This window comes from Lathamus discolor, chromosome 22, assembly GCF_037157495.1.
Source record: "Lathamus discolor isolate bLatDis1 chromosome 22, bLatDis1.hap1, whole genome shotgun sequence".
In the NCBI taxonomy this organism is placed as follows: Eukaryota; Metazoa; Chordata; class Aves; order Psittaciformes; family Psittacidae; genus Lathamus; species Lathamus discolor.
The window spans coordinates 3,064,545-3,090,516 of NC_088905.1; the positions used below are offsets into that span (position 1 = coordinate 3,064,545).

Here is a 25,972-nt window from a genome sequence, read left to right on the forward strand (position 1 = left end):
TTTATCTTTCTCCTTCTTCTCCACCACTGTACTACAAATTAAACTTCAAATAGCTTGTTCCAGGCATTCCCTTTTCAGTCTCAAGCTCCATTATTTGCTTCAGGGTTGGTTCGCTCTCAGACATGACTTGGTGCTTTATGCTGGGCCCCTAACTGCCTTCAGAAGGCAAAGATCATCTTGTTTTGCTGACGGAGTTAGCTGAAGCAGTTTAAAACAGTCACTTTCCTTTACAGAGGCAGGAACTCAAAGTCTAGCAAAGTCCCCATCCCGCTTCGGAGCCATCCTTACTCAACTATGCCACTTCCAGAGTCTCCTCCTTTGATCCCAGCTGCTGTATGTCCCATTTGGTGCCAAAAGCCATCACAACACTCCGTTAACACACAGCCACTACATTGTCTTCTAAACCACCTCGGCAAGGCATCCATCCCCCTAAATAGTTGACCGTGAGTTGCAGACACGAGAAGGTCAAATCCCAGTGAATCCCACCCCAGCGGCATCCCGTGTTTCTGGGATCACCTGGGCTCCCCGTGTGCTGCATCAGCCACGCCTGTCACAACTATTAAACAGAGAGATGTTAATAATCATTATTAACTCCTGAGAAATGCCAGGGTCGCTGTTTGAATCGACATAATAAGAGTGCTCAAGGATGCTGCAGCTCTGCCTACCTGCGGACCCAGAAGTTGTTTCAGGAGAGGACGCGCTCTGCACCGCTGCTTTCTCATTTCTCTGATTCGATGAAGAATTCAGCTTCTCTTGTCCCTTGACACTTATTTCAGGTTTGTTCCCAACTCCCTTGAAAAGAGAAAGAAGAGAAGAGATTTGTCTTAGCCCATTTCTGCACTTGCTGTTGCTCACAGGCACGCTGACCCACTCCTAAGTCTCAGAACGCATATGGGCGTATTCAACCCATACACATGATGGGATCTACCACTGAGCTGCTTCCCTGCACAGCTTCCATCCCTCAATCTCCCCTTCCATACAAGAGAACAAAACAAAGAATCCAGTGACTTTTCTAAACATTACCTTCTCTATAATGCTTAGGATGAAATAAATACCCTCCAGGGAGAGAGGCAGAAGAAGGAGGCAGAGAAACAGTCCTAAACCTTTTCCTTACCCTGACTGTGAGAAGCTGCTGTGCACCTGAAGGAAGCCAGGAGGCAGAACTGATTTAGAAGTCAGTTATACAAAATGTAGTTATTGCTTTTTTCTTAGTACATTATGAACAGTTTTGTTTCCCACAAATCCACTGGTTTAAGGTTTATAGAGGGAATTCCACAGCTTTTGAATGTGTTATGAGCAAAGATGAGACCACCTGTAGGGAGCTGCCACTGGCCAGACCAGCTACTCCCAGCAACGTCTGGATGCACTGGAATAAAGAGTTCATGCACTAAAAGATGCTGTTGTCACATCTGTTGCCAGATGTAACCCCTCCAATGAAAGGAACATGTATAGTGAAAGCTTTGAGGTTTAAGCTCCACAATGAGACAGGTTTGGGGTCATTTACGAACAGAAGAGGAGCTGCTACCCAAAGTACATACCTTAGTGGAATACACAAACTGATCGATGAGCTTTCCATCCCCAGCAGCATTCTGAAGGGCAAAAACCTGTTCAATTTTAACAACTGGAGACATGTTACACTTTTGGAGGTCCAGGTTGTGCATGGTGATGGAAGCTGGTAAGGATTTCCTGGCTGCAGCCGTTTTCCAGGCGATCTTCACTGGAGGAGCCTCCTCTTCCTCCACACTCGACTGCCTCCGCTGGCTTTGCCTCCGCCCCTCAGCGCTCGAAGGCGATGCTGCTGCCCCAGTGGCATGGTCAGGCTGGGTGCTCAGCGCTGGCTTGGGTCGCCGGTTCTTCTTGGTCTCTGATTTAGCAGCAGCAGTCTTTTTGGCTTTTGACAAAGCCTCCTCTGGCTCTTTGTCTATATAAATGAAGGTGTATTGTTCTATCCTTTCTTCCCGAGTCATTTTCAAGGCTTTCTCAGCATGGGCAATACCAATATCCCACTGAGCACGCTCCCTTTGCGGCCTTGGTTTGCGAATCTTAAGGAACAAAGACAAGCAGCTCATTACACTGAAGACTGGGCCACAGACAGCACTTAAAATGCAGTCCTGAGGTTCTCCACACCTCTCAGGTAGCAGATGTAAGTTCGCTCTCCATTTAGAGGGTATAAAGGTAGACAGTGAATCCCCTGCTCAGAGTACCAGCAGACACTCGAGCTGGATCGTTATGATCATCGCAATTAAAAGTGCTTGCCCCAAGTTACAGCTTCACTAAACAACAGGCAGTATTCAAGCCTGTTAGGAGAGACAGAATGAATCCTAATTTATCTACTTCTTAAATCCTCCTTATTTTTCTATGAACACTCTTTTCCTTCCACATCAATATTCTGCTTAGCCTATACACTGACTGCCCCACAGGGGTTTCCCTAACAGACACTGCAGGTAACCCTTTGCACAAAGGATGCTCATTGTACCTTCTGTTTCTCAGAGTGGTTGCTGGCCTGTTTAGCAGCCTCAGCCAGTAACTGCTCGTACTGCTTGTGGCCTTTGTACTCCCGAACCCGCTTCTCATGCACCCACGCCCGCTCCGGCTGGTTGCTGAAGAACTGGACGTGGTATTCCCGGGCACCTGGGAATGAGAAACGCTCATCAGCACTTTTAGTAGCATCATAGAATGAACCAGGTTGGAAAAGAGCTTTAAGCTCATCAAGTCCAACTGCTCCCCACATGGCCACCACTAACCCATGGCACTGAGGCCTCGTCTCCACGGGGTGTGCACACTTGCAGGGCCGGTGCCTGCAGCCCTGCCCTGGGCAGCCTGTTCCAATGCCTGAGCACCCTCTGGGGCAGGAACTGTTCCTCAGCTCCATCTAAACCTGCCCTGGGGCAGCTTGAGGCCGGTTCCTCTTGTCCCATCCCTTGTTCCTTGGGAGCAGAGCCCAGCCCCTCCTGGCTCCATCCTCCTGTCAGGCGCTTGTAGGGAGCGATCAGGTTCCCCCTTGAGCCTTCTCTTCTCCAGACTGAACCCCCCAGCTCCCTCAGCCGTTCCCCATCACACTTGTGCCCTTCGCCAGCTCTGGTGTCCTTCTCTGGCCCTGCTAAAGCACCTCAATGTCTCTCTTGTAATGAGAACTGTTGGCTTATGCCTTCCTCCTCCACATCACTCATGCCTGCAGGTGGAAGCACCTAGCTGAAGTTTAGAAGTAAGATAAGCCTAGATGTAGAACAGTTTAAGATGTGAAGCGTATCTTGCCCACACCGAACACTCTCACACTCATCAGTGTCTCTTCATAAGCACATTGCCTGGTGAAAAACAAGAATACCCGTGTACGAGCCTAGTTTGCACAGGCTCACCAGCAGAGGTAATTCAGTAGATACCAGCTTCAGCCATCTCAATGATATTCAGCTTAGCATGCACACAGCAGAACTTGTCCCACACAGGAGCTCAAGATGTTTTGAATAAAGCAACCACAGACCCCTGCTATGCTGTGCCAAAGATCCTCCTTCCTTACCTCTTGTATTGATTTTGGTATGAACATCAAGCTGCGGATCACACGAAACCATGCAAGGCCACCACGGGTATGTTCCCACCTTGGACCAAACCAGATCGCCAACCTGGAACTTGATGTCATGGGGGCCTTGTGTTGGAAGAGAAGGCAAGAACTGCTGGACCTACAAAGAAAATGCAAGCTTGAAGCCACAGAAGACAACTCAATGCACAAAGACGCATAGGAACATGTACCCTTCCCTCAGGTATCCCTGAGGTTTGATAACCTAACAGCAGGGAACCATTTCTTTGAGGCAGGATTGACAGGAGATAGTCACTGACAAACCAAGACACCCACAGCAATCCCCTGCCACCACCCCATAAAAAGCTTCCTAAGGCGATTAAGAAAGTTGTTTTGGGGATAAAATAAAGCAATAAGCACAGGATGAGAGATGTTTTGATGCAGTCACGATTAATAGGAGGTTCAAAGAGATGGCAACTGATTTATCTGACAAATTAAAGGCCTGTCATCACTCCCAAAATAGAAGTTGGGGAAGTGTTGATGAAGTGGTGATGAGTGGAGGTACTAACCGGGGTCTCCTCCAACACTGCATCTTCTCTTGGTCTTTCTGGCAGCATGCTAAGCCTCTCATTTGGTCTCTAGGAAATGGGTAACAACGAAGAGAAAAAGGGAAACAAACACAAACAAGGTAAGGGGCCAGGAAACCACACAAAGCTCATCACGAAACCAGGCAGAAACAGTAATTCAAGGAGAGAAAGGCATCCATGAAGCCAGCAAACAGGAACGCGATGGCTCCTTATGACCAACCCAAACCAGAGTAGCATCAATCAAAAATGACCTTTCTTCCTACACTGTTCACATTACACCTACACACTGCTGTAACAGGTGATGGAAGAACACACTCAGGGCCAGCAAACCCACCTAGATTAACAGTCAATGTCAAAGAAAGAGACAAGAGCATATGGAGGATACCCCCAGGGCTGCGAGCTCTTTGCAACAGCTACAGTACAAAAATCACATGAAATACACAGCACGAAACCTGTAAAATCCATGGTAAATCACACAGAGTTGACAAATGTTATTTGTGGGATCAAAAGTCAACAACGTAAACCCCACAACCAGGAAAAGGTTGTGGTCAAAGAGGGATCACCATGAGCGGAAGCCAATGCCATCGGTGGAGCAGCAGTGACAGGGAGCGTGGTGACCCACAGCCGAGCAGATAAGAGGTGGGACATGAACTATCTACTGAGCCAGGGAGCTGACTTCTGCTTTATCAATAGTTAAAGGGCTCAAAGAGCAGCCAAAAGAGGAGTCAGACACACGCGGTGAGAAACCACCTACGCTGGGAGTCCCAATTAGGACCAGTCCATTGAAAACAGAGCCCCAGGGTTAGTGGAAGTGGCATGCTTCAGCTCAGAGAAACTAGGAAACACAAGCATCACCTAGAGTAATGATGGTCAGCACCTCATTCAGAGCTGTCTGGAGAGAAAGAGCAGTTAAAAGCAATCATATGAGTGTATCCTGGGCAGAATTCCTTCCTCCCTGGTCCAGCAGGAAGCACAGCAATGACCCCTGCCTTTCTTGCTCTAGTGGAAGCTTCACCCATGCACGCTGCGAGCTTCTGCTCCTCCCAGAACACCATCAGTGAGCTTGTTCTTAAAACAAGTATTCAGAGCTTTAAGTCCATTAATGTCTTCATAACGTTTTCCTTTCAAATCAGCCTTTCAGGTGTGAGCATCCCCACACAGTCAGGGGTTTCCACCGAGATCAATGGCAGAAGGAGGAGACAACTTTACTTGGGAACAGCCATGCTGAGCAGAGAAGGGCAAAACAACCAAAGCTGTCCCTGAAGCTGGGTTTGCTCCCATTGAGATGATCCTAAGTTACAAGTCTCATCTCATGAATACTAAATATGACAAAAGTGTGCGTGCTGAAGGGGAAGTCGTGCACTGGAAAGCCAAAAGGTGGGAGGATGCAACTGAGACGGTGCTGGGTAACTTGCAATGCAAACCACCAGCACAAACTCCTGCTCGTGGTGGTGATCTGCTGTCTGTAACAAAGATCTCACTGCAACACCGCCTTCTGAAAGGGAAATGGAAGCTCCAAGGGGGACAAAAGCAAGACTAAGAGTTCTGGTGAATCCTGCATGGCACATATGAGTAGGAACTTGGAATCTGAGAGACAAGGGTTTAGTTCAGAATCATTTAGGTTGGAAAAGGCCCTTAAGATCAAAAGTCTAACCATTAACCCAGCCCTGCTAAGCCCACCACTAAACCATGTCCCCAAGTGCCACATCTACACGGCTGTTAAACCCTTCCAGGGATGGTGACTCCACCACTGCCCTGGGCAGCCTGTTCTGGTGCTTGACAACCCCTTTGGTGAAGGAATTTTCTCCCCATATCCAGTCTGAACCTCCCCTGGCGCAGCTTGAGGCCGTTTCCTCTAGTCCCATCCCTTGTTACTTGGGAGAAGAGGCTGCAAACAATGGTGTGTGTGCGAAATTAGAGTGCATTCCATTAAAAACACCACGACCACATCAAGTGTATGACCCTGCTGCAAGCAGATCAGAGCCCTGATCCCCATAGGCCAGGATGTGCTCCCACACCGACCAGAAGCAGCAGCTATCGCAGGGTGATACAAGTTCTGTGAGCTGGCCTGGCCTGATATGGAACTTCCCCATTCCTGACACCCCCCTCCACTGGGAAATACAGAATCCAGCATCCCAGATTGGCAGGAATAAGCAAGAGGAAAGGAAGCCCAAGTAATGAAGTGGCTTCTAAAACTGAAAGGGAAAGAATGGCTGAGAGTACCAGGACTTTGCTTCCTGGAATCAGTTAAACCACCACTTACAGACAACACCCCTTGTGCAACCACACTGCAGTAACAGGTATCAAGAGTGAAACCTCCCAGAGTTTACCAAGTCAACCGGTATTTGTTTTGCCTACTGGTTTCTACACATGCTTCAGAGCTATTGGGTTTCATACATAATCATGGCATTTAGAGTATCTTTCAGAAACTCATTCCAAGCTGCAATGCTGAACGCTCCTTCCGGCGAGTAACCCAGCAGCCTGTGTGCTTTGGGCCCAAAGCTCCACCTTCACCACTCCCCAAAGCACAGCAAACACACTAAAACACTAAATAGGATTCAAAACCCATGATACAACCTTTTCTAACATCGATTATTTCATACACAGCCTTTTAACCAAAACTGTCATCCTAGAAATACAGGTTCTGGCAAGCTGAGTATCCGACCATAAAGCCTCATGGTTTTACATAGGTAATACAACCAAGAGTAAGGAGAAACAGTGCCCAAGACGCATTACTCCATCAACAGTACCAGGTATACAGACGGCTGAAACTCTGATTCCACTTACATTTTGCTCCTCTGGTTCTAATTTGGGGATTTTGTGTGACTTGCGCTCTTCCGAGCGGGAAGAGTCATGCTTGCTACTCTTTCTCCTTTTCTCTTTCCTCCCTTCATGTTTCGCCTTAGCATACTCACTCGCTTGTACTTCATTTAAAAGGTCCCCACAGAGAGAGGACTCAAACAATTCCCTGCCGTTCTGGATAGTTTTGGTTATTTTTAGTTTGATCTCTGGTGAGCCAGTCTTCTTTGGAATCACCGCCGCTGGGACCGAAGGTGGTGGTGGTGGTGGTGGTGGAGGCGGCGGCTGCGGAGGAGAAGGTTTCTCCACCGCATCGTGCGGCCGTGCGCTCGAGTGGTCCAGTTGGAAATACTCGGGGGGGCTGAAGTTCCTGACGGTACCAAACCCGTTGGCCGAACCATTGGGGTACTGGGTGTACGTCTGGTATTTGGCTTGAGGCTCGTACATGTTGATGGTCGGGGGGTAGCCGTTGGTGAGGGGGGGGAGCTCCTCTGCTGCGGGTGCAGGGTAAGGGAAGCCCTGCTGCAGAGCGGCCTCGTAGGGCGTCTGCCCACCATCTTCAACAATGTCGCTGCTGCCATCGAAGGCGTCCTCTTGGCGGATGTTGGCTGAGTCAATGAGTTGAGGTGGTTGCTGAATTGTGTTTCCCATGATCCCTTGCATGAAAGAGAAAGAGAAATCCATTGTTCTGCTCCAGCATCCTTAGCTTTCCCTTCTTCTCATAGGGCCTACAGGCGGGAAAAGGGAAAGGAGAAATCGGTGTGAATCACGAGATAATAATTAAGCAAATTGCTGAGATTTAAGACCAATTCCCAACCCTTTCATTTAGCAGCTCCCTGTTATGGATTTACAGAGTACCACTGAATCACAGAACCGTTTGGGTTAGAAAGGACCTTAGGATCATCCACTTCCAACCCCCCTGCCATGGACAGGGATGCCTCACTCTAGATCATGTCATCCAACCTGGCCTTGAACGCTACAAGGGATGGAGCATTCACCACTTCTCTGGGCACCCTGTGCCAGCGCCTCAGCACCCTCACAGTAAAGAACTTCCTTACCTCCAACATGAACTTCCCTCTTTCAGTCTGAACCCATCACCCCTTGTCCCAGCACTACAGTCCCTGATGAAGACTCCCTCTTTAGCATCCTTCTAAGCCCCCTTCACGCATCTCTGCAGAGCAGCTTTTCTAATGACCACTTTCTTCTTTCCCAAGACACCTGAAGAAATGTTCTAAGCACCTCCAAGTGCTTACAGATCTACGAGCCCAAGTGTTACAAAGCCACAATAGCAGGGCCAGAATTCCAGCTACTCCCTGTAGCCCTTCCAGCTTGGTACAGGGAAGCACAAAGCAGGCTTCACCCCTCAAGCGCACAGGAGATACCAAGTTCTCTTGACACCACAGTCACTGCAAACTGGACAAGGCTGAAAACCCACCCAAAGACCACTCGAACAGAAACCTCTTCCCTTCCTCCCCACCTCCTTGCCAAAGCTACAACCGGATGAGCAGCCCTTAGGCCAGCTGGAGCCCAAACGTTAAACCTTTAGGGCTTCAACACTACGTGGATCTGAAGAAAACAGCCTCAGCATCAAACCACCTCCAAACCTGAGGTATGGAATCACTGATTCAGATTACAGCTGAGAAAGCTGTCATACACACACATACACTTGCCATTTTCCATTGCCTATTAAAACATGACAATCAGATGAAATCCAAGTTCCATTTCCAAACCTCAATTACTGGCTCAGCAAAGGCGTTTGCAGTCACCTAAATAATCCCAATGTTCAATATACAAGTGACCTGAACTTCAGGTAAGAACCAATGGTTTGCTTGCAGACAAGGTCAGTTTATCCCTTCCAAAGCAAACACAGCTCGGTGATATTTATCCTGTCCTTGTGTGGGCACGAAGGAGGGTTATTGTGCCCTTCTGGTCGGGGTTTGAAGCGACATTAACACATCCCACAGATACTTCTCATTATAAGAAGCTCCATCTAACCCTGCCCACATTCAATTCTCACCTCATCTCAATGCCTTACCTAATGGTTTTCAAAACACTGAGAGCATTTCCCTTCTCTGGGGCTGCAAAAGGAAACTGAAGTTAGGAGAGCAATGAGGAGCTTCACACTGGGGGTCCCACTGCTGTTTGTGCTCATCTTTACAATCACAGAGGCCCCTTCAGTGCTGGAATTAAGCAACCATGGGAACAACTTCACAGCACAACGGCAAAATTCACGGAGTGCTGTAACCACAAACCCACCCCAGAAGTGATGCTGAAGAGGGGAGGGTGCACGGAGGAGCAGCACCCGGCGCAGGGCTGTGTACCAAGGCCAAAACACAAAACCACCAGCTCCAGGAAGAGGAAGTGGCACTGTTTGTCCTCCTCGCCAACTACTTGTGCTTTAGGTCTGTCAGCCTGAAGAGCAAACAACACATTTCTTACCCTAGCAACAAACTGCACCCTATCGCACTGCTTCTATTGTTCCCGAAAGCAGGTTCAATCTTCTTTTTCTTCTGGGTACTTAAAACCCCCCTATCATGAGAAGCTGCTGCGGTCACCCTGGTACATCCGCTGCTGATGGGCAGAGTCAATGCAGGAAGAGTTTAACAGAGCTTAGGATTACTTTCAACTTCCCAGTTTTGGAAGGCTTTGAACAGGAAATAAAACACGTTCTTTTACCCAAATACAATGAAAGTAAGACCACCCCCTTAGTTTAGCATGAAGCACCAGGATGTTCAATAAGGGATCTGCTGAAGGACATCACACCAGAACTATATGAAAAGCAACAATCAACTTGAAGAAAGAGAAAATCTAAAACAAGAAAACTATAGAGTCAAGAGTAACCCTGCTAATGTCTCATGGTGCTTGGATAATGCTGCTTTATGTCCTCCTGAGGGTGGAAATGCTTTGGGCCCCGCTGGAGGATGCTCATCTGATGTGGGCAAAGAACTTGAGCACACCTTGTTCCTCTCCTTAGAGGCAAGAGCAGACCCTTTCCTGTCACACTGGCAACTTCCAGAGCTTCCACACTTGGGGATATGAACCCAACTGCTTTGTGCTGTGTTCCACAGGGACACCAAGGCCCACTGCAGTGTTCTGTGTTAGGCTACTTGCCTTCCCCCATTCTAATCCCATCTATAAACATCACTGAAGCTGATGATCTACACATTGCTGACTGATTGAACAGAGTGTTTCTGAGCCTCAGCTGTGTTTCTATGGGAAGAACTCCCTTTCACAAGGCTAGAGCACCAAGCTGTGACAATACCTCAGGCTCCTTGTCACGATCATGTTTAAGGGTCTACAGTGAGATGCAGCACTCAACACAGAGAGAAGTTTTTGCCTTTTCCTTCAAGGAATGCTCATGCCAGGGCAGCTTATTTTAACTGAGAAGGGTTGGAATAAGGTATAGCAGCAAACCTGGTGGTTGTTGAGAAGTTCTCTGCTAATACAACTATCCCAGAACGGAATTAAGGAGATCCAGGCATGGCGTTCACAGAACTCTAAAGCTGCAAGCCAGTGTCTGGTGGCTCTTATCTCCTGCCCACAGAGTCCTTGGGTCAAAGTCTGCCCACGCTGCCAGTCCCCAGGTAAGGCTACACCTAAAGCTGCCAACGCACTCCCCTCCACAAGGTCTATGTGTTGCCAGCACGCTTCATTTTGTTACCTGGTGAAGGCTGTGGGTTAACGGCCTTCAAAACCTCTCTTTTTCCATTGGATTTAGGAGTTACCAGCACAAGAAAGGAGTCTGGTTATTGAAGTAACTCCTCTGTGGAGCTCACCTGTGTAACACAGCCTGCGCTTCACACCTACCTCAGTACCTTCCCATCCAGGCTGCAGCACCAGGGGCTATTGCTTCACTGCTACTCTCAGCTCTTAAACCTCAGCTGTGGTGCTCTCCTCCCACAAGAGGTTACATCATCTGGAGCTTCTTCCTTCCCCGCTGTCATCACGGCTCTCACACCCAGAGCTCCCCACCCTCCCCTCCTCTCCATAGCTCTGCAACCCTTTGGTTGTTTCCCAGTTGCTGCCCAGTGAAAAGACAACCCCTGGAGCTACCAAGGGACCAGAACCATCAACCCGGAATGTACAGGAAGCTCAACAGCCAAACCCCAGCAAGGATCACTTTGTATAAGTCATTCCCATGTATAAGTCATCCCCACTGCTGTTGGAACATCAAAGAGGCTCAAGGGAGTTGGGCCTGTCCCTCCTCAGCAAAGGAACACCACCTAAACCCCCAGCTGAAGGTGATTTTCAGCAATACACATTGATCCTGCAAGGAAGTAGTTCAGAATAAGTTCTTCCCATTACAACAGCCATCACTCTATTAAATCACAGCACCAGCCTCCTGCAAGCTGTAGGATTTCGGCTGCAAACATGAGCCACAATATATACAACACTGGAACTCAAGCAACAGCTAAAGAAGTCTATTACTTCAGGTCCATCGGAAACAGACCCTTCAGAGCAGCTGGGAAACACCAGGAAGCCATCAATACCTTCCAAGCCACAACTGCATGTCCTAAGGAGGGGAAAAGAGTTTGTCCTCCAAAACTAGGGAGAGAAACACACCCTGCACATGGCCCTTTCCCTGTAGGATCTTCTGCCCAAGTAGGGAATGAGCCTGTTTACAGACACTGCTTGAGCAAATATATTCATGGGAGAGTCACAATTCCGAGTACCAGAGGGAAAAAGAACTAAGACATAAAAGCAGTACAAGGTAAAGGGAGGTTAACCTGGTAGAGCTCTTCAGCTCACACTAAGTTTGCTTCACTTCCCATCCCATCCCAGCTTCTTCACTTGAGTGTGACTCAAACCACTCAGGACAATGGGAAGGTTTCAAAGAGGTCTGGAACCCTCTGGGTTCACACTGGCACTTCTCTAAAGCCATTTTTAGCAGGAGCATTTTGCAACTTCCCTCCCAGCAAACCAACACCCCCCCCCCCCCCCCCCAGTATTCCTGCTGTGCTGCACTGCACTAAATAACAACTGAGCCCTCAGATCATCAAACAGCTCCGAAGGATGCTGATGCCATCTGACAGAGAGCTGCTCTTCCTCCTAAACAAGGAGCTTTGCGCTCCCACAGCAACACAGGAGGGCTTCCCTACTAAACACACCCCCATGGATCCATCCACTGTGCTCCTGCTCCGGCAGGAAGAGCTCAAAGCAAGGAGAGAAAATCCCTGGAGCTGCCACAACATCAAGGGAGGCACGGCAGGATTTCCACAGAGCCTTTCTGTATTCAAGTCACCCTTTCCTGGTGACACCCCCACACGGGGAGCCCTGCCTGCAGCAGTTGGTTAGCACTTGGGAGAGCCAAGACGATGGCAAACGCATCTGCTGTGCGAACAGGAATTGTCCTACTGGCTCACTGAGCTGAAATAGCACGCGTTTGAGTCAGCCTTATGTGCTCAGTGAACGGTGTCACCGCCTCGTCACCCTCAGCCACACTTCCGATCAACAGGCTTGAAAGCAGGAGTTCCAGGGATGTCTTTACACAATAACAACAACCCCGCTCCTGTCCACACCGAGCTAAAGCAGAGAGATCCAGAGAGCTGTTCACAACACAGAATCCCAGCCCGGTTTGGGTTGGAAGGGACCTTAAAGCTCCTCCAGTTCCAACCCCTGCCATAAGTTTCCACTAGAGCAGCTTGCTCCAAGCCCCTGTGTCCAACCTGGCTTTGAGCACTGCCAGCAGCTTCCCCATTCAACCCACCCCAGTATCCCATCGCCCTCATAGTGAGGAACTTGAGAGCTCATCTCAATCTCCCTTCTATCAGGTTAAAGCCATTCCCCCTTGTCCTGCCCCTCCATCCCTTGTCCAAAGCTCATCTCCAGCTTTCCTGCAGCCCCTTTAGGCATTGGGAGCTGCTCTAAGGTCTCCCTGGAGCCTTCTCCAGCAGAACCAGCCCAGCTCTTCACTGCCTGAGTCACCCCACACCCATTCAGTGCCACTTCCCACGCTGTTTCATTCCATGCACCCCCGTGTCTCACCCATGCTGGTAGCGGGCACCTCAAGCATCACCTCCACGCAGCTCCTCTGCGGAGCTGAGCTGAGAGCTCTGCTGTAGGTGTTTCACCAAGGACAGCTGCTGGGCTGGAACCAAGCTGGCTCGCTCAGGTTTAGAAGTGATGCAATCCGCTCCTGTTGTGTTTCCATGCCTGCTCTTAACACCTGGAACCCGGTGAAACACTTGAGGCTTCCTCATCAGCACTGAGCACAGCCTCACGATGCCTATGGTCACGTCCAAGATCACCTGCAGAGCTGCTTCCTCACCCCTAACAGCCTTCTGTGATGCTCACATTACAGGAGCAGAAATAACAGAATGAGTCTTCCCGATTCCTGCCATCGGGATTTGCAGCCTGCTCTGTCCCACTTTGTCCTGGATGGCCTTAGGAAACCACTCATGGAAAGTCCGCTTTACACACGTTAAGACAATGCCAAGTTTTCCATGGAGTCCTAGAATGGTTTGGGATGGTTTGCAACAGCACAGAGCTTCGTTAGCAGAGGAACCGCAGGCTGGGGATCCCTCCTGGCTTCAAACTGGGTCTCCTGGCAGCCACTGAGGGGGAATCAGAGGCCTCCTGACAAACCTGAAGGTGCACGGTGAGGCCGCCTGCTTCCCTGGGTACCTTCCTAAAGGTGGTTTGCTTCTGTTTAAGGCCAGAAGAAAGAGTCAAGGCTGAAACCTGGGTTTGATAAAGGCGCCTGCATGAAGTTACCCACGGAACGGAACAACTTGGGCAGCAGCAAAGACAATGCTACGGGTTAAATAGGGAAAGCAAAGGGGTTGCTTTGGGGCTCTAAATCATTGGGATTTCGAGTCTCAGAAGCCAGATCTTTAATACCAAACCTTGTAAGAGTCGTGACGTGCTTCCACATCTCAACGCAGTGCAATACCTGCAGCGTATCCCACAGGAATCCCTTCAAGCTCAGGCACAGCCAGCACTCTGAAAGCCTCACAACACTGTTGCATTAACCCAAACCACGCAGTCCTCGATCAGCACCCTCTCCTCCGGGACTCCATGAAGCCCACGCTCACTTTCGGAAGCCAAACCTTCCCAAGCAGTTCATTATTCCCATTGTAACTCTATCAGCCCCAACTTCCTCTGCGCATCTCGACACTAAAGCCACAGGAACAACCACTAAAACCAGGCTACGACTTCTTCCTCAGCCCCGATTTACACCGGCTTTTGGGGCGGTTTGTACACAAGGAGCTCTTATCAGCATCGAAACCCTTAAGCCTTCATTAAAACCGACCCTCCAAAGCAAGCCGCATGGGACACACAACGAAGCCACAGCACCAAAACCACGCCAACCCATGCAAGCGCGCTCCGTTCGGCATCCCAGACACAGCCGAAGGCGAGCCGAGGGGTACGGCGCCGTTCACGCCCCCACACCCCGAACCCCAGGCTCCCCCCCACCTCACCACCACCCCGGACCCCCGTTACCTGCCGCGGGGAGCCGCCGCCTGCGCAACCCCGGCCGGAGGAAGGAAGGGATTGAGGGATGGAGGGAGCGGGTCCCGCTGCCCGGCCCCACGGAGCCTGCGTTCCGCTGCTGCCGGGCCCTTGCCGCGGGGTCGGCTCGGGACAGCCCCGTTCCACCCCCCCCAAGCCCAGTGTGGCCGGTGCCGCCGCAGCGCCGGCAGCAAACATGGCGGCCGCGGCCCCTTTAAGCCCGGTTGGGCCCCCGCCGCCCGCTGCCCCTCACCTTCAGCGTGTTCCATTCTAACTGCCCCCGCCGCGTCCACCCAGCCCAGCGGAGACAAAGACCGGCGGCGGCGGCGGTGGTGGTGGTGGTAGCGGGCGGGCCTCCCGCCTCCTCCCGCTGCAGCAGCAGCAGCAGGCCGCGATGGAGCCCCGGCCTCGATTTCCGCGCCCCCGCCGCTGGCAACCGAGCTCCGCCCCGGGAGGCCGCCCGCTCCCCCCACCACCACCGCCCGCTCCCGGCCGCTGCGGCCAAGGGGAGGCGCTCGGCGGAGGCGCGGGCGGGCGCGGGCGACCGCTGGCGGCGGGGGAAGGCGGCGCTCGGTGCGCTCGGCCCGGTCCCGGCCCCGCTTGCGCGCCCTCCGCCTCCGCCCCCCCCCCCCCCACCGCCGCCGCGCACGACGTAAGCGACGCCACCGCCCCTCGCATCCTATTGGATACCCGGGCGGTGCCGGCCGCAAGGCATTCTGGGGGTTGTAGTCCGGAGGGGTGAGCTCGGCACTGTCCGGTCGTGGTCCGTATCCCGACGCGCTCCCGGCCCTCAAGCCGCCGGTGAGGCCTGGGGAGCACCGACCCCGGCCGAGGGACGCGGGGAGGGAAGCGCCGTCGCTGGGTGGCAAAGGAGGCATCAGGGATGTTCGTGGTTCGTTCCCCTCCTTCACGGCCCTCCCGGCTTTATTTAGCCCAGGGAAACACAAGCGAAGCGCACGGAGTGAATGTGCCCTGCAGCGGAAACAGCACGGGGGGGACAAGGGAAGGGAAGCAAGGAAAGGGGAAGAGGGTGGGAAGTAAACGCGATGTGGAGATGACACTCTGATTGATGACACTCTGATTGATGGACAGTCAACCAGGAAGGCTGGGATGAGACCTGACACGGAAGAGGAAGCTGAGTGATGATCTCATGGCCCCCGATGTGGGAATTGCTGCGTGAAAGGGGGTTGAAAGGCGACTCTCTTTCAACACAATCAGAGGTGGGCTGGGAAAGGCATCCCCTCTCCCTTCTGTGCGTTCTAAATGTGTGGAATTAAACGTTAAGGGTCACTGCGTCCGGTTCTGGTGTCCCCAGCGTAAGGATGTGGGGCTGTTGGAGCACATCCAGTGAAGGGCATGAGGATGATGAGAGCAGCTCTGCTCTGGAGCCAGGCTGGGTCAGCCTGAACAAGAGAAGGCTCCTTAAGGGCAGACCTCAGAGCAGCTCCAGTGCCTGAAGGGGCTGCAGGAAACCTGGAGAGGGGCTTTGGACAAGGGTCTGTAGGGACAGGACAAGGGGAATGGGTTTACCCTGCCCGAGGGGAGGCTGAGATGGGCTCTTTAAGCAGTGCTGCCCTGTGAGGGTGCTGGGGCACTGGGATGGGTTGAACGCAGAGGCTGTGGCTGCCTCCATCCCTGGCAGCGCCTGGACCACCTCGCTCTAGTACCACCTCGGGTCAAGCCCCGCCTCCTCCCCGCTCCTATTGGGTGTCCTCCGCGGCAGGGCCGCAATCCCGCCTTCTGATTGGCTCCCTCCGGGCGGGCCGTGCCGGCGCTCCGTGGCGTGACAGCGATGCAGCCATAGAGCGGCGCTGGCCGTGCGGGAGCCGTCGGTGGGGCCCGCACCGGGAGCTGCGGCCCCGAGGGGGATGAGGGTGCCTCCGGTGCCCGAGCCCGTCCGCCATGGCCGCAGGGGGATGGAGCCTGCTCCGCGCCGCCGCCAGGCACGGGTAAGGAGCCGGTGGGGTTTCCAAGCGCTCTGTGCTCCAGGGATGGGGATAGGGATGGGGTGAGCGCACCTCGGGGGGTCCCGGGCACCGCAACGCTTTGCTTTAGCCGTTTATATGCGGTTACTGGCGCTGTGCGGTAGCATCGGTGCGTTAACGCGCTGCAGAGATGCGTTGCCAACGATTCCTGGGCTAAAGATGGGAAATGCAACGTTTGGTTTACCAAAAACATAGGGATTCCGGTGGGTGGGGTCTTCTCCCATTGATAAAGGAGATGGAGTTTGTCCGTGCCGTCCAAGTGATGCCGCTGGGGCAGGAGATGTGATCTCTGTTCTGAATGCATGGTTTGGGTTTAAAACCGGTGAATTTGGAGCAGTGCAGTTCTTGGAAGGGGTTTCCTTCAGTGTGAAGTCCTGAGTTGTTCTCCACCAAAAGAGCTGTCAGCACCCGATGAATCATAGAGCACTGCTGTGATTCTCAGTACTTTGCTCTCAGACCCCTTCAACCCAAAGCAGTCTGTGGCTATGAATTTGGCACTAAGGCCATTAACGTGTGTCTGAACCCTGGGTACCACGGCCGCTCTGCTCTGACTTGCTGAAACCTTTCCAGTTTCAGAGGCTCCCATCTCCTCGCGCACTCCAGTTCTCCGCACTCCCCAGCAGTTGCTTTTGCCCAAGCAGTGGATCCTGGTTTAAGCTGGACCTGTGTAAGAGACTCTGAGAACCATCCGTGCCGTGCTCCCGTGGGCACCATCCTGCTCCATCCACTGGCTGCATCCCTGCGGGCATTCCACACCTCCACCCGCTCACACCAGGTAGAGCCCACATCCCACAGCGATGTGACCCCTAAGGCTCATCCTGACACAGCTCCAGACCCAGAGAGGCCGAAGGGGACAAGGTCTTTACGCCAAAGAGTTGTGGAGGAACTGAAGCATTATTACAATGGATTCCACTTGCTTTGGATCGACACGAAGGTGGCTGCCAGGATGGTGTGGCGGCTGCTTCATGGCCAGGTCCTCACTAGGAGGGAGAGAAGAAGGGTAAGTGCTACCCGGCTGAAATGATGCTGTAAGAGGCTTGCAGTGATGGAGAGAGGCTCTTCATTAGGGACGGTAGTGATAGGACAAGGGGTGATGGCTTCAGACTGAAACAGGGGAGGTTCAGGCTGGAGATAGGGAAGAAGCTTTTTCTGTGAGGGTGCTGAGGAGCTGGCACAGTGGTAAATGCTCCATCCCTTGTAGTGTTCAAGGCCACATTGGGTGACGTGGTCTAGTGTGAGGCATCCCTGCCTATGGCAAGGGGTTGGAACTGGATGATCTTCAGGTCCTTTCCAGCCCAAACTGAATGGTTCTATGAAAGGAGCTCCTGAATATAGAATCATAGAACCATAGAACAGTTCGGGTTCGAAAGGACCTCAAGACCATCCAGTTCCAACCCCCCTGCCATGGGCACGGACACAACCCGCTTGGTTTCCACTCTCCTTTGGAACCCATTTGTGTGCCTGGTTGAGTGGTGATTTCTGCTGTGTCTTCTCTACAGCTGCTGAGAACTTGTGCAGATCTCTTCCGCCTGGTTCCCTTCCTGGTGTTTGTCATTGTCCCCTTCATGGAGTTCCTGTTGCCTGTGTTCTTGAAGCTCTTCCCTGAAATGCTGCCCTCGACGTTCGAGACGGAATCAAAGAAGGTTTGTATCCTTCCTGAGGGCTTCTCCAGCTCATCAGAGCATCCCTACAGCTGCACACAAGAGCTCTTGTTTCCTGCCTGCTGCTGTGGGTGAGGAACAGCCTCATGCCCACATCGAGGACCCAGCTTGCTCCTATGCAGAGCACCCGGATCTGGTGGCTGTGCTGTAAGGAGCGATCAGCAGCAAAGCACACAGCAAGTCAGTTGCCTGCATTAACCCAAGCCTGTTTGCTTCCAGCCCTGGAGTCCTATCCCATCTCTTTCCCGCAATCCCCTCCTGATTTTTAAGTAGAATTCCTAATTTCTGTTTCGTTTCCTAAATGAAGGAAGAGAAGCAGAAGAAGAGGTTGAATGCGAAGCTGGAGTTAGCCAAGTTCCTGCAGGAAACCATTGCAGAGATGGCCAAAAGGAACAAAGTGGAATCAGCACAAGGAAAACAATTCTCCTCTTATGTGCACCAGGTAAAATGGGCTTGGGGTGGGGAGGAACAGCACCAGTCTTTGCACCAGCTTTAGTGCTGCTGTTCTGGGCAGAGAATGTGGGGTTTGTACTAAGATTGCAGAGCAGCACAGAGCTGTCTGTCTGGGGTTACCATTAACTGGATGCCCTCCTGCTGCTGATGCCCTGCTGGCTGTAGCTCCTGACCCCACCACTCAGAGCTGTCCGTATGGACAAGCATTCCCATCCTGGAGCATCCTTCAAGTGGCCACTCAGTGCTGTTTCCCTTTGGCCTTTTAACAATAGGGTTTGGTTTCCATCCAGAGGCTGAAAACCCAGTGTGAGACACAGGAAGGGCCGCTTCCTGAGAGGGGGAAGAGGATCCTTCCCAAGCTGGGGTTCTCTTTGGCCCTAATGCCTTTTGCTTTGTTTAGATCCGTCGCAGCGGCCACCAGCCCAGCACCCGGGACATCGTGCGCTTCTCCAAGCTCTTTGAGGACGAGCTCACCCTGGAGCACTTGGAACGGCCTCAGCTGGTGGCTCTTTGCAAGCTGCTGGAGCTGCAGCCCATTGGCACCAACAACCTGCTCCGCTTTCAGCTCCTGCTCAGGCTCCGAACCATCAAGGCAGACGATGAGGTGAGCTTGAAGCAGCAAGCTGAGGCTCTGCCCTCTGAATCACTGCTGCTTTCCGGTTCTGGAATAGACATGGCATGGAAACACCGTGAACCAAGTGAATTCAGGATGAGTTTATGTTAGTTTATAGAGTGGCTGCATTCCTTTAGGCTGGAGAAGGCCAAGGGAGAACGTGCCTAATGGGGTTGCTTAGCACGTGGAACCAGACTTGGAGGGGCACAGGAGGAGAACAGGTAAAGGTCATCAGTTGCAGCAAGGGAAATTCCATCTTGATAAGAAAACAAAGTCAACCTCAGTGGGTAAACAGTGGGACGGGTTTTCCAAAGGCTGTGGAATCCCCATCCCCAGGGATGCTCAAGGCATACATGGAAAAGGCTGAGCAACGTAAAGAAACGTGTAAGTTAACCCTCTGTTGAACAGGGGGTTGGACTGGGGACCTCCAGAGGTCCCAGCCTATGTTTTAGGCCTGTGTAGGAGCTGTGGTTTGAAATGGTGTAAAGAATCCTACTAGGACACAGAAGAAAAGGCCAGAAAGGTTACTGCTAGGAAGAGGTGAGGAGTTCTGAGAGGCACATGCAACCAGCCAGGTTAACTAACTCAGTTAACTAACCAGTTAACTAACTAACTAACCCAGGTCCAGCTTTAAAGCCTGCAATTGGGTGCGTGAATGAGCTCTTCGAACCTGCAGCATCACACGTAGCAGATGCCTGGGGGAAACCCAAAGTAATTAGGATCCAGGTTTTCCATCCTCTGTAGCTGAAGGCTGTCAGAAGGAATAACCCACAGAGGTTCCATCTCATCTTTGTATCAGGGTGACTTCATGCCCATTTACCTAAACAGACCTTTCTTTGGGCTCGAGCCCATCAATTACATCAGGGTTTTGGCTTACTCTGTGCCTGGATAGGAGCATCCCTTTTCATTCCAGCTGATTGCCAAGGAAGGAGTCAATGGCCTGAGTGTGTCCGAGCTGCAGAGCGCGTGCAGAGCCAGAGGGATGCGGTCACTGGGTCTCTCAGAGGAGCAACTGAAGGAGCAGCTCAGACAGGCAAGTCCACTCCGGTGTGGTCCTAGGACACAGTGAGGAGCAGTGCTCATGCCCGGCTTTGTCAGGGATTCATCCATTCCACATGGATCCTCACCTGACAAAACAGTTTAAAGGCATGAAGGATCCAGATGATGGCTTGGACTGAAGAGAAGACCAAGTAGCATCAGGGCCAGCTAGAAGGAAGATGAAGGGAGGGTGTGTGGAATATGATTTAAGCTTCTAAAGTAGCCAAGACTTGTAGCAGAGCCAACACCAGTGTTCTATAAGCATTGAAACAGGTTACAGACAGTGCAGTAGGTGCTGTCTGTGTGAGATGCAGGTGACTCAAAGTACTTTGCTTTAGCTGGTGGCTGCTTCTCAGTAGCGATGTCTTCCCTCATGAGCAGCTGGGAGCATCCTCTCTAGCGTGTATTCCATTTGGTATCCTTAACTCTTCCACGCTATTCCTTCTCATTGTGGCGACTTAAATCTGTGCAAGTCAAACTCCACATACCTTTAAGCTCCTTAAGGACAAAAGATGCTGTGTGAATCAGTACTGATATAAACCCTATATGAAATAACCTTTTCCTTCTGTTTTCCTCCCAGTAGTGGCTGGATCTGCATTTGAAAGAGAACGTTCCACCTTCTCTGCTCCTGCTTTCCCGTGCCTTGTACTTGGTAGATACAAAGCCACAACCTGCTCCAGTTCCCCAAAAGCAGGTGGGTTGTTTGAATAGAGCCTTCAGGTTAATAGCTCAACCATTACACGTTATAAAGATGAAGCCCCGGGACAAGGATCTTGCTCTTTGATCCTCTGAGTGGGCTGAAGTTATAACTGTGCTGAACTCAGTGTTCTTCTGCAGAGAGGTGAAACTGCTCCAATCACGACATCCACCCTCGAAGGCCAAGAGACCCTGATGGATCCTGCCCCTGTTGTACAGGGAGGAAAGGTTGGAAAAGAGCAATCTCCGAGTAGGACAATGAGGGTGTACTGCTGTAATCTTTGGGAAGAGCATGGGGACAAAGCTTTCCAGAGCTAGGCAACACCCCCTGTTTGACACCATTGGCCAGAGCACACAAGCGGTGCATGTGCTTGCATTGCGTTTGTGCCACAGAGCCTCATGGTTGCACGCTCCCACTCGAGACAGTGAAAGGTGCAGAGAGCTATGGCACATCTTGTCCTGGTGCTGGAAGCAGCACCAGGATTAGGGTTAATAACCCAAGTTATTCAGTACCATTCAGTTGCTTTAGTCACATACAGAGACCTCCATCCAGGTGGAATTAGCTCAGAGAAGCGAGTTAAAGGCGACTTGAGACTTGTTTTCAGCTCTCTTAGTGAGCTGGGGAGTGCTCCAGGACAAGGAGAGACAAAACACCTGGAGCAGGAAAGCCAGAGGGGATGGTTCTCAGCATAAGGCTCAAGAGAATTCCTTGGGTTAGTCCAAGCTGATAGAAACAGCAACAGAATTGAAGGAGGGCATTGTGTCAACTGCTAGGAGTACTCCCAAACAGCACTGTTAGGTTGGAGATGCTGACCTAGAGCTCTCACAGGTGTGCAGTGCAGGGAGCAGCCTTACTTGGGAAGGAGAAGGGGCTGGATGGGATGCAGGTAGAGCTTTGTTTTCTGAGGCTTCTATGTCTTAAAGCTGCTTTTTCCTTAAAGGATGAAGAGGTTGCATCCCAGCCAACAGAGCAATTGCCAGGCTTGGAAGTGCCAGTGAAGCCTCCCCCACGAGAGGTAAGCTTTTCCAGCCTCAGACTTCCCAAAGGAGATAGTTCTTTCCACAGCTCCCAAGCTGGGAATGGATGCTGCAAGGTGCGGGGAATGGATGCTGCAGGGTGCGGGGAATGGATGCTGCAGGGTGCGGGGAATGGATGCTGCAGGGTGCGGGGAATGGATGCTGCAGGGTGCGGGGAATGTTGAGTTCGAGGAGTGACTGGGGCAGTTGAGAACTGCATTGAGGGCTGCTAAATACAAACCCAACCAGACGTGACAGGCACTGTGGGGAATTCCCAGTGTGCCTTTCCTTGTGTTCTTCCTTAATATCCTTCTGTGGACCACGAGGATAAACCCACCCTGGGGTTACATGGCATTTTGGACCTGTAAAGTCCTTTCTGCAGTGACTTGTGCCCATTTTCTTGCTGTAGGTACCTGATGTCAGTTTAGCTGCTTATGCAGACATCCAGGCTGCCCACTGAAGGCAAGTTTGAGCCCAGACTGGCATTTGTCAACAGGAGAATGCTCCTTTCCACAGTAACTTTGTTCTTCTGCTTCCCACAGGGAAAACACCTTCTTCCAAAGAATTCCTTGCATTTCGAGAAGCGTTTGTCCTGATACTGCCTCAAATCCGCTTCTTTCTCTTGCACCCAGACCCAAATGGAAGCATCTCGGAGCAGCAAAGCCGGTGCCGATGGAGCATAACCTGAAGCCAGTGAGGACTGTGCGACACTGGGAGAGAAGCGCTGTCCCCTCTGCCCCCCTTCAGAAGGAAAGAGGGATTTTCCCTGCGGATCCATCACCCAAAGAGGTGGCAGCAGCCCTTGGGGGCCTCTCCGTCTGCTCCAAGCTTGCTGGCACTTACCTGGATGGCACTGGCTCCTCTGTTGTGCTGGATCCGCCCCCCAGTTTAACTTATGGTATGTTAGCAGTGATGCCACTGTCAGCACTGGTGCTGAAGGGGGGTGTTTGTGCTCTTAAACCTCAGGAAAGGCAGCTCTTCATTGCATTAAAGCCCCGAATGAGCTGTTCTGGAGCTCCGGTAAAGCCTGGTGTACAGCGCGAGACCCCCATCCCCAGGGCCTGCAGCATCATCCGGCTGCTGCAGCTTTCCAAGCTCTTGATCCTAGCATGGATTAACCAATAAGCAGTGCACAGAGGGGCCTGTGTCACTGTTGTGGTTCACTGTCCCATGTGTACCGTGGTGGATGAGAGCAGCAGAGGGATGGCAGCACACTCTTCAGTGCTGTGGCTGAACTTAACTGGTCAGGAGGACCTAAGGACTTGCTGGACAAGAGCAGGGCTGCGAAGAGGACGGCTTCACTGCTGGACCAAGTCTGATGGAACCTGCATCAAGTTACTTAAACCTTATCAGGCTCAGAGCTGCACATCAGTGCGCTCAGACCCCCTGTGCTGCACAAAGTGATGCTTCGCACACTCTGATGCCGACCGATTCTGGAAGCCTCTATGGGAGGATGCTCAAAAGCTGGTTTTAGCATTTAAGTGTTTTTTACTTGTCCTGCGTCTTTAGCAATGACTCGGATGATGGGTTTGAAACGTGTATTTATACTTATTGTCAATGTAAAACTAGACTCGGTGCTAAGTAGAATGAAACGTCTGTTGTAGAGGTCAGACAGCCCTTAGAACAATCCAACTCAACAAAAGCCTGGCTGCTCTCAGCACTTCAAGCACACAGCTCCAGGCTCCTGCTCACAGGAACGCCGTGTTCCCTGTTCCATCCCTGCACCCTGCCTTGGGGATGCAGCACGGAGTAGTGGGGGTTAGTAAATAACAACTAATGTTACCTCAATAAAACCACCCCATTCCTCTGCGTGATGCGGGTTGAGGGGTTGCGGGTGGCTGACTCGGAGTAGCTTGCTCGGGGTAAGATGCCTCTGGGGCAGTGGGATGGGTGTGCAGGAGGATGCGAGCGGCAGCCCCATTATGGCTAAAGCGTGTTTAGAGGGAGATGGAGCCGCTGAGCTCAAATGGCAGGGGAAGATCCGCCCGTTGTAAAGCACCAACGGGGCTGACACCGCGGCGGTGACGGGAGGGCTGCGGGTCCTTTCCATCAGCGCAGCGAACGCCAGTGCCGCTTCCTACCGGTAGATCGCAGCATCCCCCAGTGCTTGCATTGCCGAGCCCCAGAATGGGCTGGTGGAGTGAATCCAGCCCGCACCAAGGGGCAGCCCAAACACCAGCAAAAGCCTCTATAAACACCTGCAGAGCTTTCCACATCCCCCATGTCCATGAAGCCGGTGGGATTTAAGGCAGGACCCTGCTTCCAGGTCCAAGCAACACGCGAGGACCAGCATTAACCCCCCCCCCCGCCCCAGAGCCTATAAAGTCATGCTCCTGATTGCACCCAGGTCTCAGTGCTCCTGGTGCCCATGCACAGCATCCCTCCAGTAACACATGAAGCCACATGGAGGAGGTGTGTTGGGAGCCCTCATTTAAAGAGCTGGCTGCAGCCCCGGAACAGCAGAGCAGCACATGGAGAAGCCTGGTCCTCGCACGCAACATCCCAGCATCTGCCTCAAGCTGGGGTGCGAGCGTGTTTGGGTTTCCAGGAGCAGTTGGGAGCTGCGGGAAGGAGCGATCCCTGTTCCCTCCCAGCTCCCATCGCAGCTGAGGAATTCCGAGTTCCTGGAATCAGCCATTCATTACCGCGGGGTAATGAAGTGTTCTCAGCACCAACCAGACTTCAAAGCTTCTCTCCGTGCCTGCTTCAAAGCCCAGACCCTGGCCTTGCATCCAGACCCGCTGCAGACAGCAGCCAAAGCAACCCACCGAGCTCTGCAGCAGGGGATGCTACCCCTTCCCCAGCCCCTAATGAGTGGTCCATGGGGCACAGACACCCCCAAGGTGCCCACATACCCATGGGCACCATCGCTGCCTGGTTGCTGCTCCTGCAGCCTGCCCGAGGGGTGCACCAGAGCCTTGTCCTGCCCCACACAAGCCCCTTGGTGGGCATCACCAGCACACGGATGCGGTTCCTGTGCTCCAGCCCATCACCACACCACAAGCCTACCTGATGCATTGAGTGAGCCTGGTAGGTACCTGCTGCTCAGCAGCAGTGAGCTCATCTTCCTCTGCTTTAATACTAGAAGCTGGGTGTGCTGGCAGCACCAGCAGCTGAGCAGGATCAGGCCATCAGCTTCCATCAGTAAGCAACAAGGGGCAGGCTTGGGAAAGCTGGGTTTGAATGGCCTGCGTGTTCCTCCATAGCAGGAACAGGGGTGAACAGCAGCAGCAGCTCCCTTTGCAGGAGAAAACCCCTTGCAGAGGAGCAGGGATGCTCCTTCCTCGGGGTGTCCCATATGGATGCGAGTCGGGAGGCAGGATCCTGGCTTAAATCCATAGGGATTCATCAAAGCCAGGGAAGAACAAGCTGTGCCAGCACCAAAAGCCCCCTCCAAGAGCTGGGACGGGCTCCCAGGATGGAGTGGGAAGCTGGTGGGATGAAGGGGTGAGCTCAGGGCGAGCTATGGTGCTCCATGAGCCCCATCCATGCTGGCGTTTGTGAGTGAGGAGTCGCTTTGTGTCTGTTTTCCTCCTGTGATTCCCATTTAGAAGGATCTGGAAGCCAGGGAATGCCGTTCCCTGGTTGTCCTGCGCCGCACGGCTCCGTTGCCAGCTTCAGTGCTGAACCTGAACGCGAGCACCAGCGGGGGCCGGGCACTGCATGAACCCACAGCATCCTTGGACCACTTCCACATCCCTAACCAAGCCCCTGCAAGCCCTTGTGGGTTGTTGGCTTTCCATAGGGATGGGGCTCAACGTGACCTCCCCCCCAGCACGCAGCCAGCCCTGGGCTGGAAAATACCCATCCTTCCCACATGGATTTGTGCTGCAAAGTGGAGCCCTGTTCCCTCCAGCCCATCACTGGGCACCTATGGGTGCTGTAGCCCGAGCCCTGGCCCCCAGGGACCCCCAACCCTATGGAAGGGAAGGGTTTTGTTGCATGACCCCGGAGCAAGAGGAGCAAAGGGATCCATAAGGGGTTGGATGCTGCTCTGCAGCACCGGGCTCATGAACACAGATCCAAGGCCTTGTGTGCTTTGGCATGGGGAGAGCTTTTCCAGCCGTGCCGATGCCAAACACCTTCCAGTCCCCCCTCGCATCCCAGAGCCAGCTCCTCGCTGCTTTGTCCTTCCCCAGGGACACCCCGGTGTTATCCCG

At 52.5% G+C, this 25,972-nt stretch overlaps 2 protein-coding genes across 7 annotated transcripts in view; one reads left to right on the forward strand and one right to left on the reverse strand.

The window, feature by feature from the left end:
- NSD3 (nuclear receptor binding SET domain protein 3) overlaps nt 1–14,935 on the reverse strand; it is a 40,049-nt gene extending 25,114 nt beyond the window's left edge. For 2 of the 3 annotated variants that reach the window (XM_065659042.1, XM_065659041.1), the window contains exons 1-7: nt 14,603–14,935; nt 6,886–7,625; nt 4,081–4,149; nt 3,515–3,674; nt 2,477–2,631; nt 1,539–2,042; nt 666–792 (exon numbers count right to left, since the gene is read on the reverse strand). In XM_065659042.1, coding sequence (XP_065515114.1) covers nt 666–792; nt 1,539–2,042; nt 2,477–2,631; nt 3,515–3,674; nt 4,081–4,149; nt 6,886–7,581 — 1,711 coding nt within the window. In that variant the 5' untranslated portion in view covers nt 7,582–7,625; nt 14,603–14,935. The remainder of the gene's footprint in view (nt 1–665; nt 793–1,538; nt 2,043–2,476; nt 2,632–3,514; nt 3,675–4,080; nt 4,150–6,885; nt 7,626–14,602) is intronic. The other variant, XM_065659043.1, reaches the window with a different exon arrangement.
- Nucleotides 14,936–16,102: 1,167 nt separating this feature from the next.
- Nucleotides 16,103–23,159, forward strand: LETM2 (leucine zipper and EF-hand containing transmembrane protein 2). Of its 4 annotated transcripts, none has more exons than XM_065659219.1 (11): nt 16,103–16,298; nt 16,905–17,334; nt 17,834–17,977; nt 18,303–18,437; nt 18,849–19,052; nt 19,975–20,094; nt 20,683–20,793; nt 20,937–21,023; nt 21,737–21,811; nt 22,222–22,274; nt 22,355–23,159. In XM_065659219.1, exons 1-10 carry the CDS (start codon nt 16,252–16,254, stop codon nt 22,270–22,272), a joined length of 1,404 nt encoding a protein of 467 aa, XP_065515291.1. In that variant the 5' UTR covers nt 16,103–16,251; the 3' UTR covers nt 22,273–22,274; nt 22,355–23,159. The 4 variants fall into 4 exon arrangements, with proteins under 4 accessions (XP_065515291.1, XP_065515292.1, XP_065515288.1 ...); XM_065659220.1 differs by having other exon boundaries at nt 22,445–23,159; XM_065659216.1 differs by lacking the exon at nt 22,222–22,274.
- Nucleotides 23,160–25,972: the final 2,813 nt, after the last annotated feature.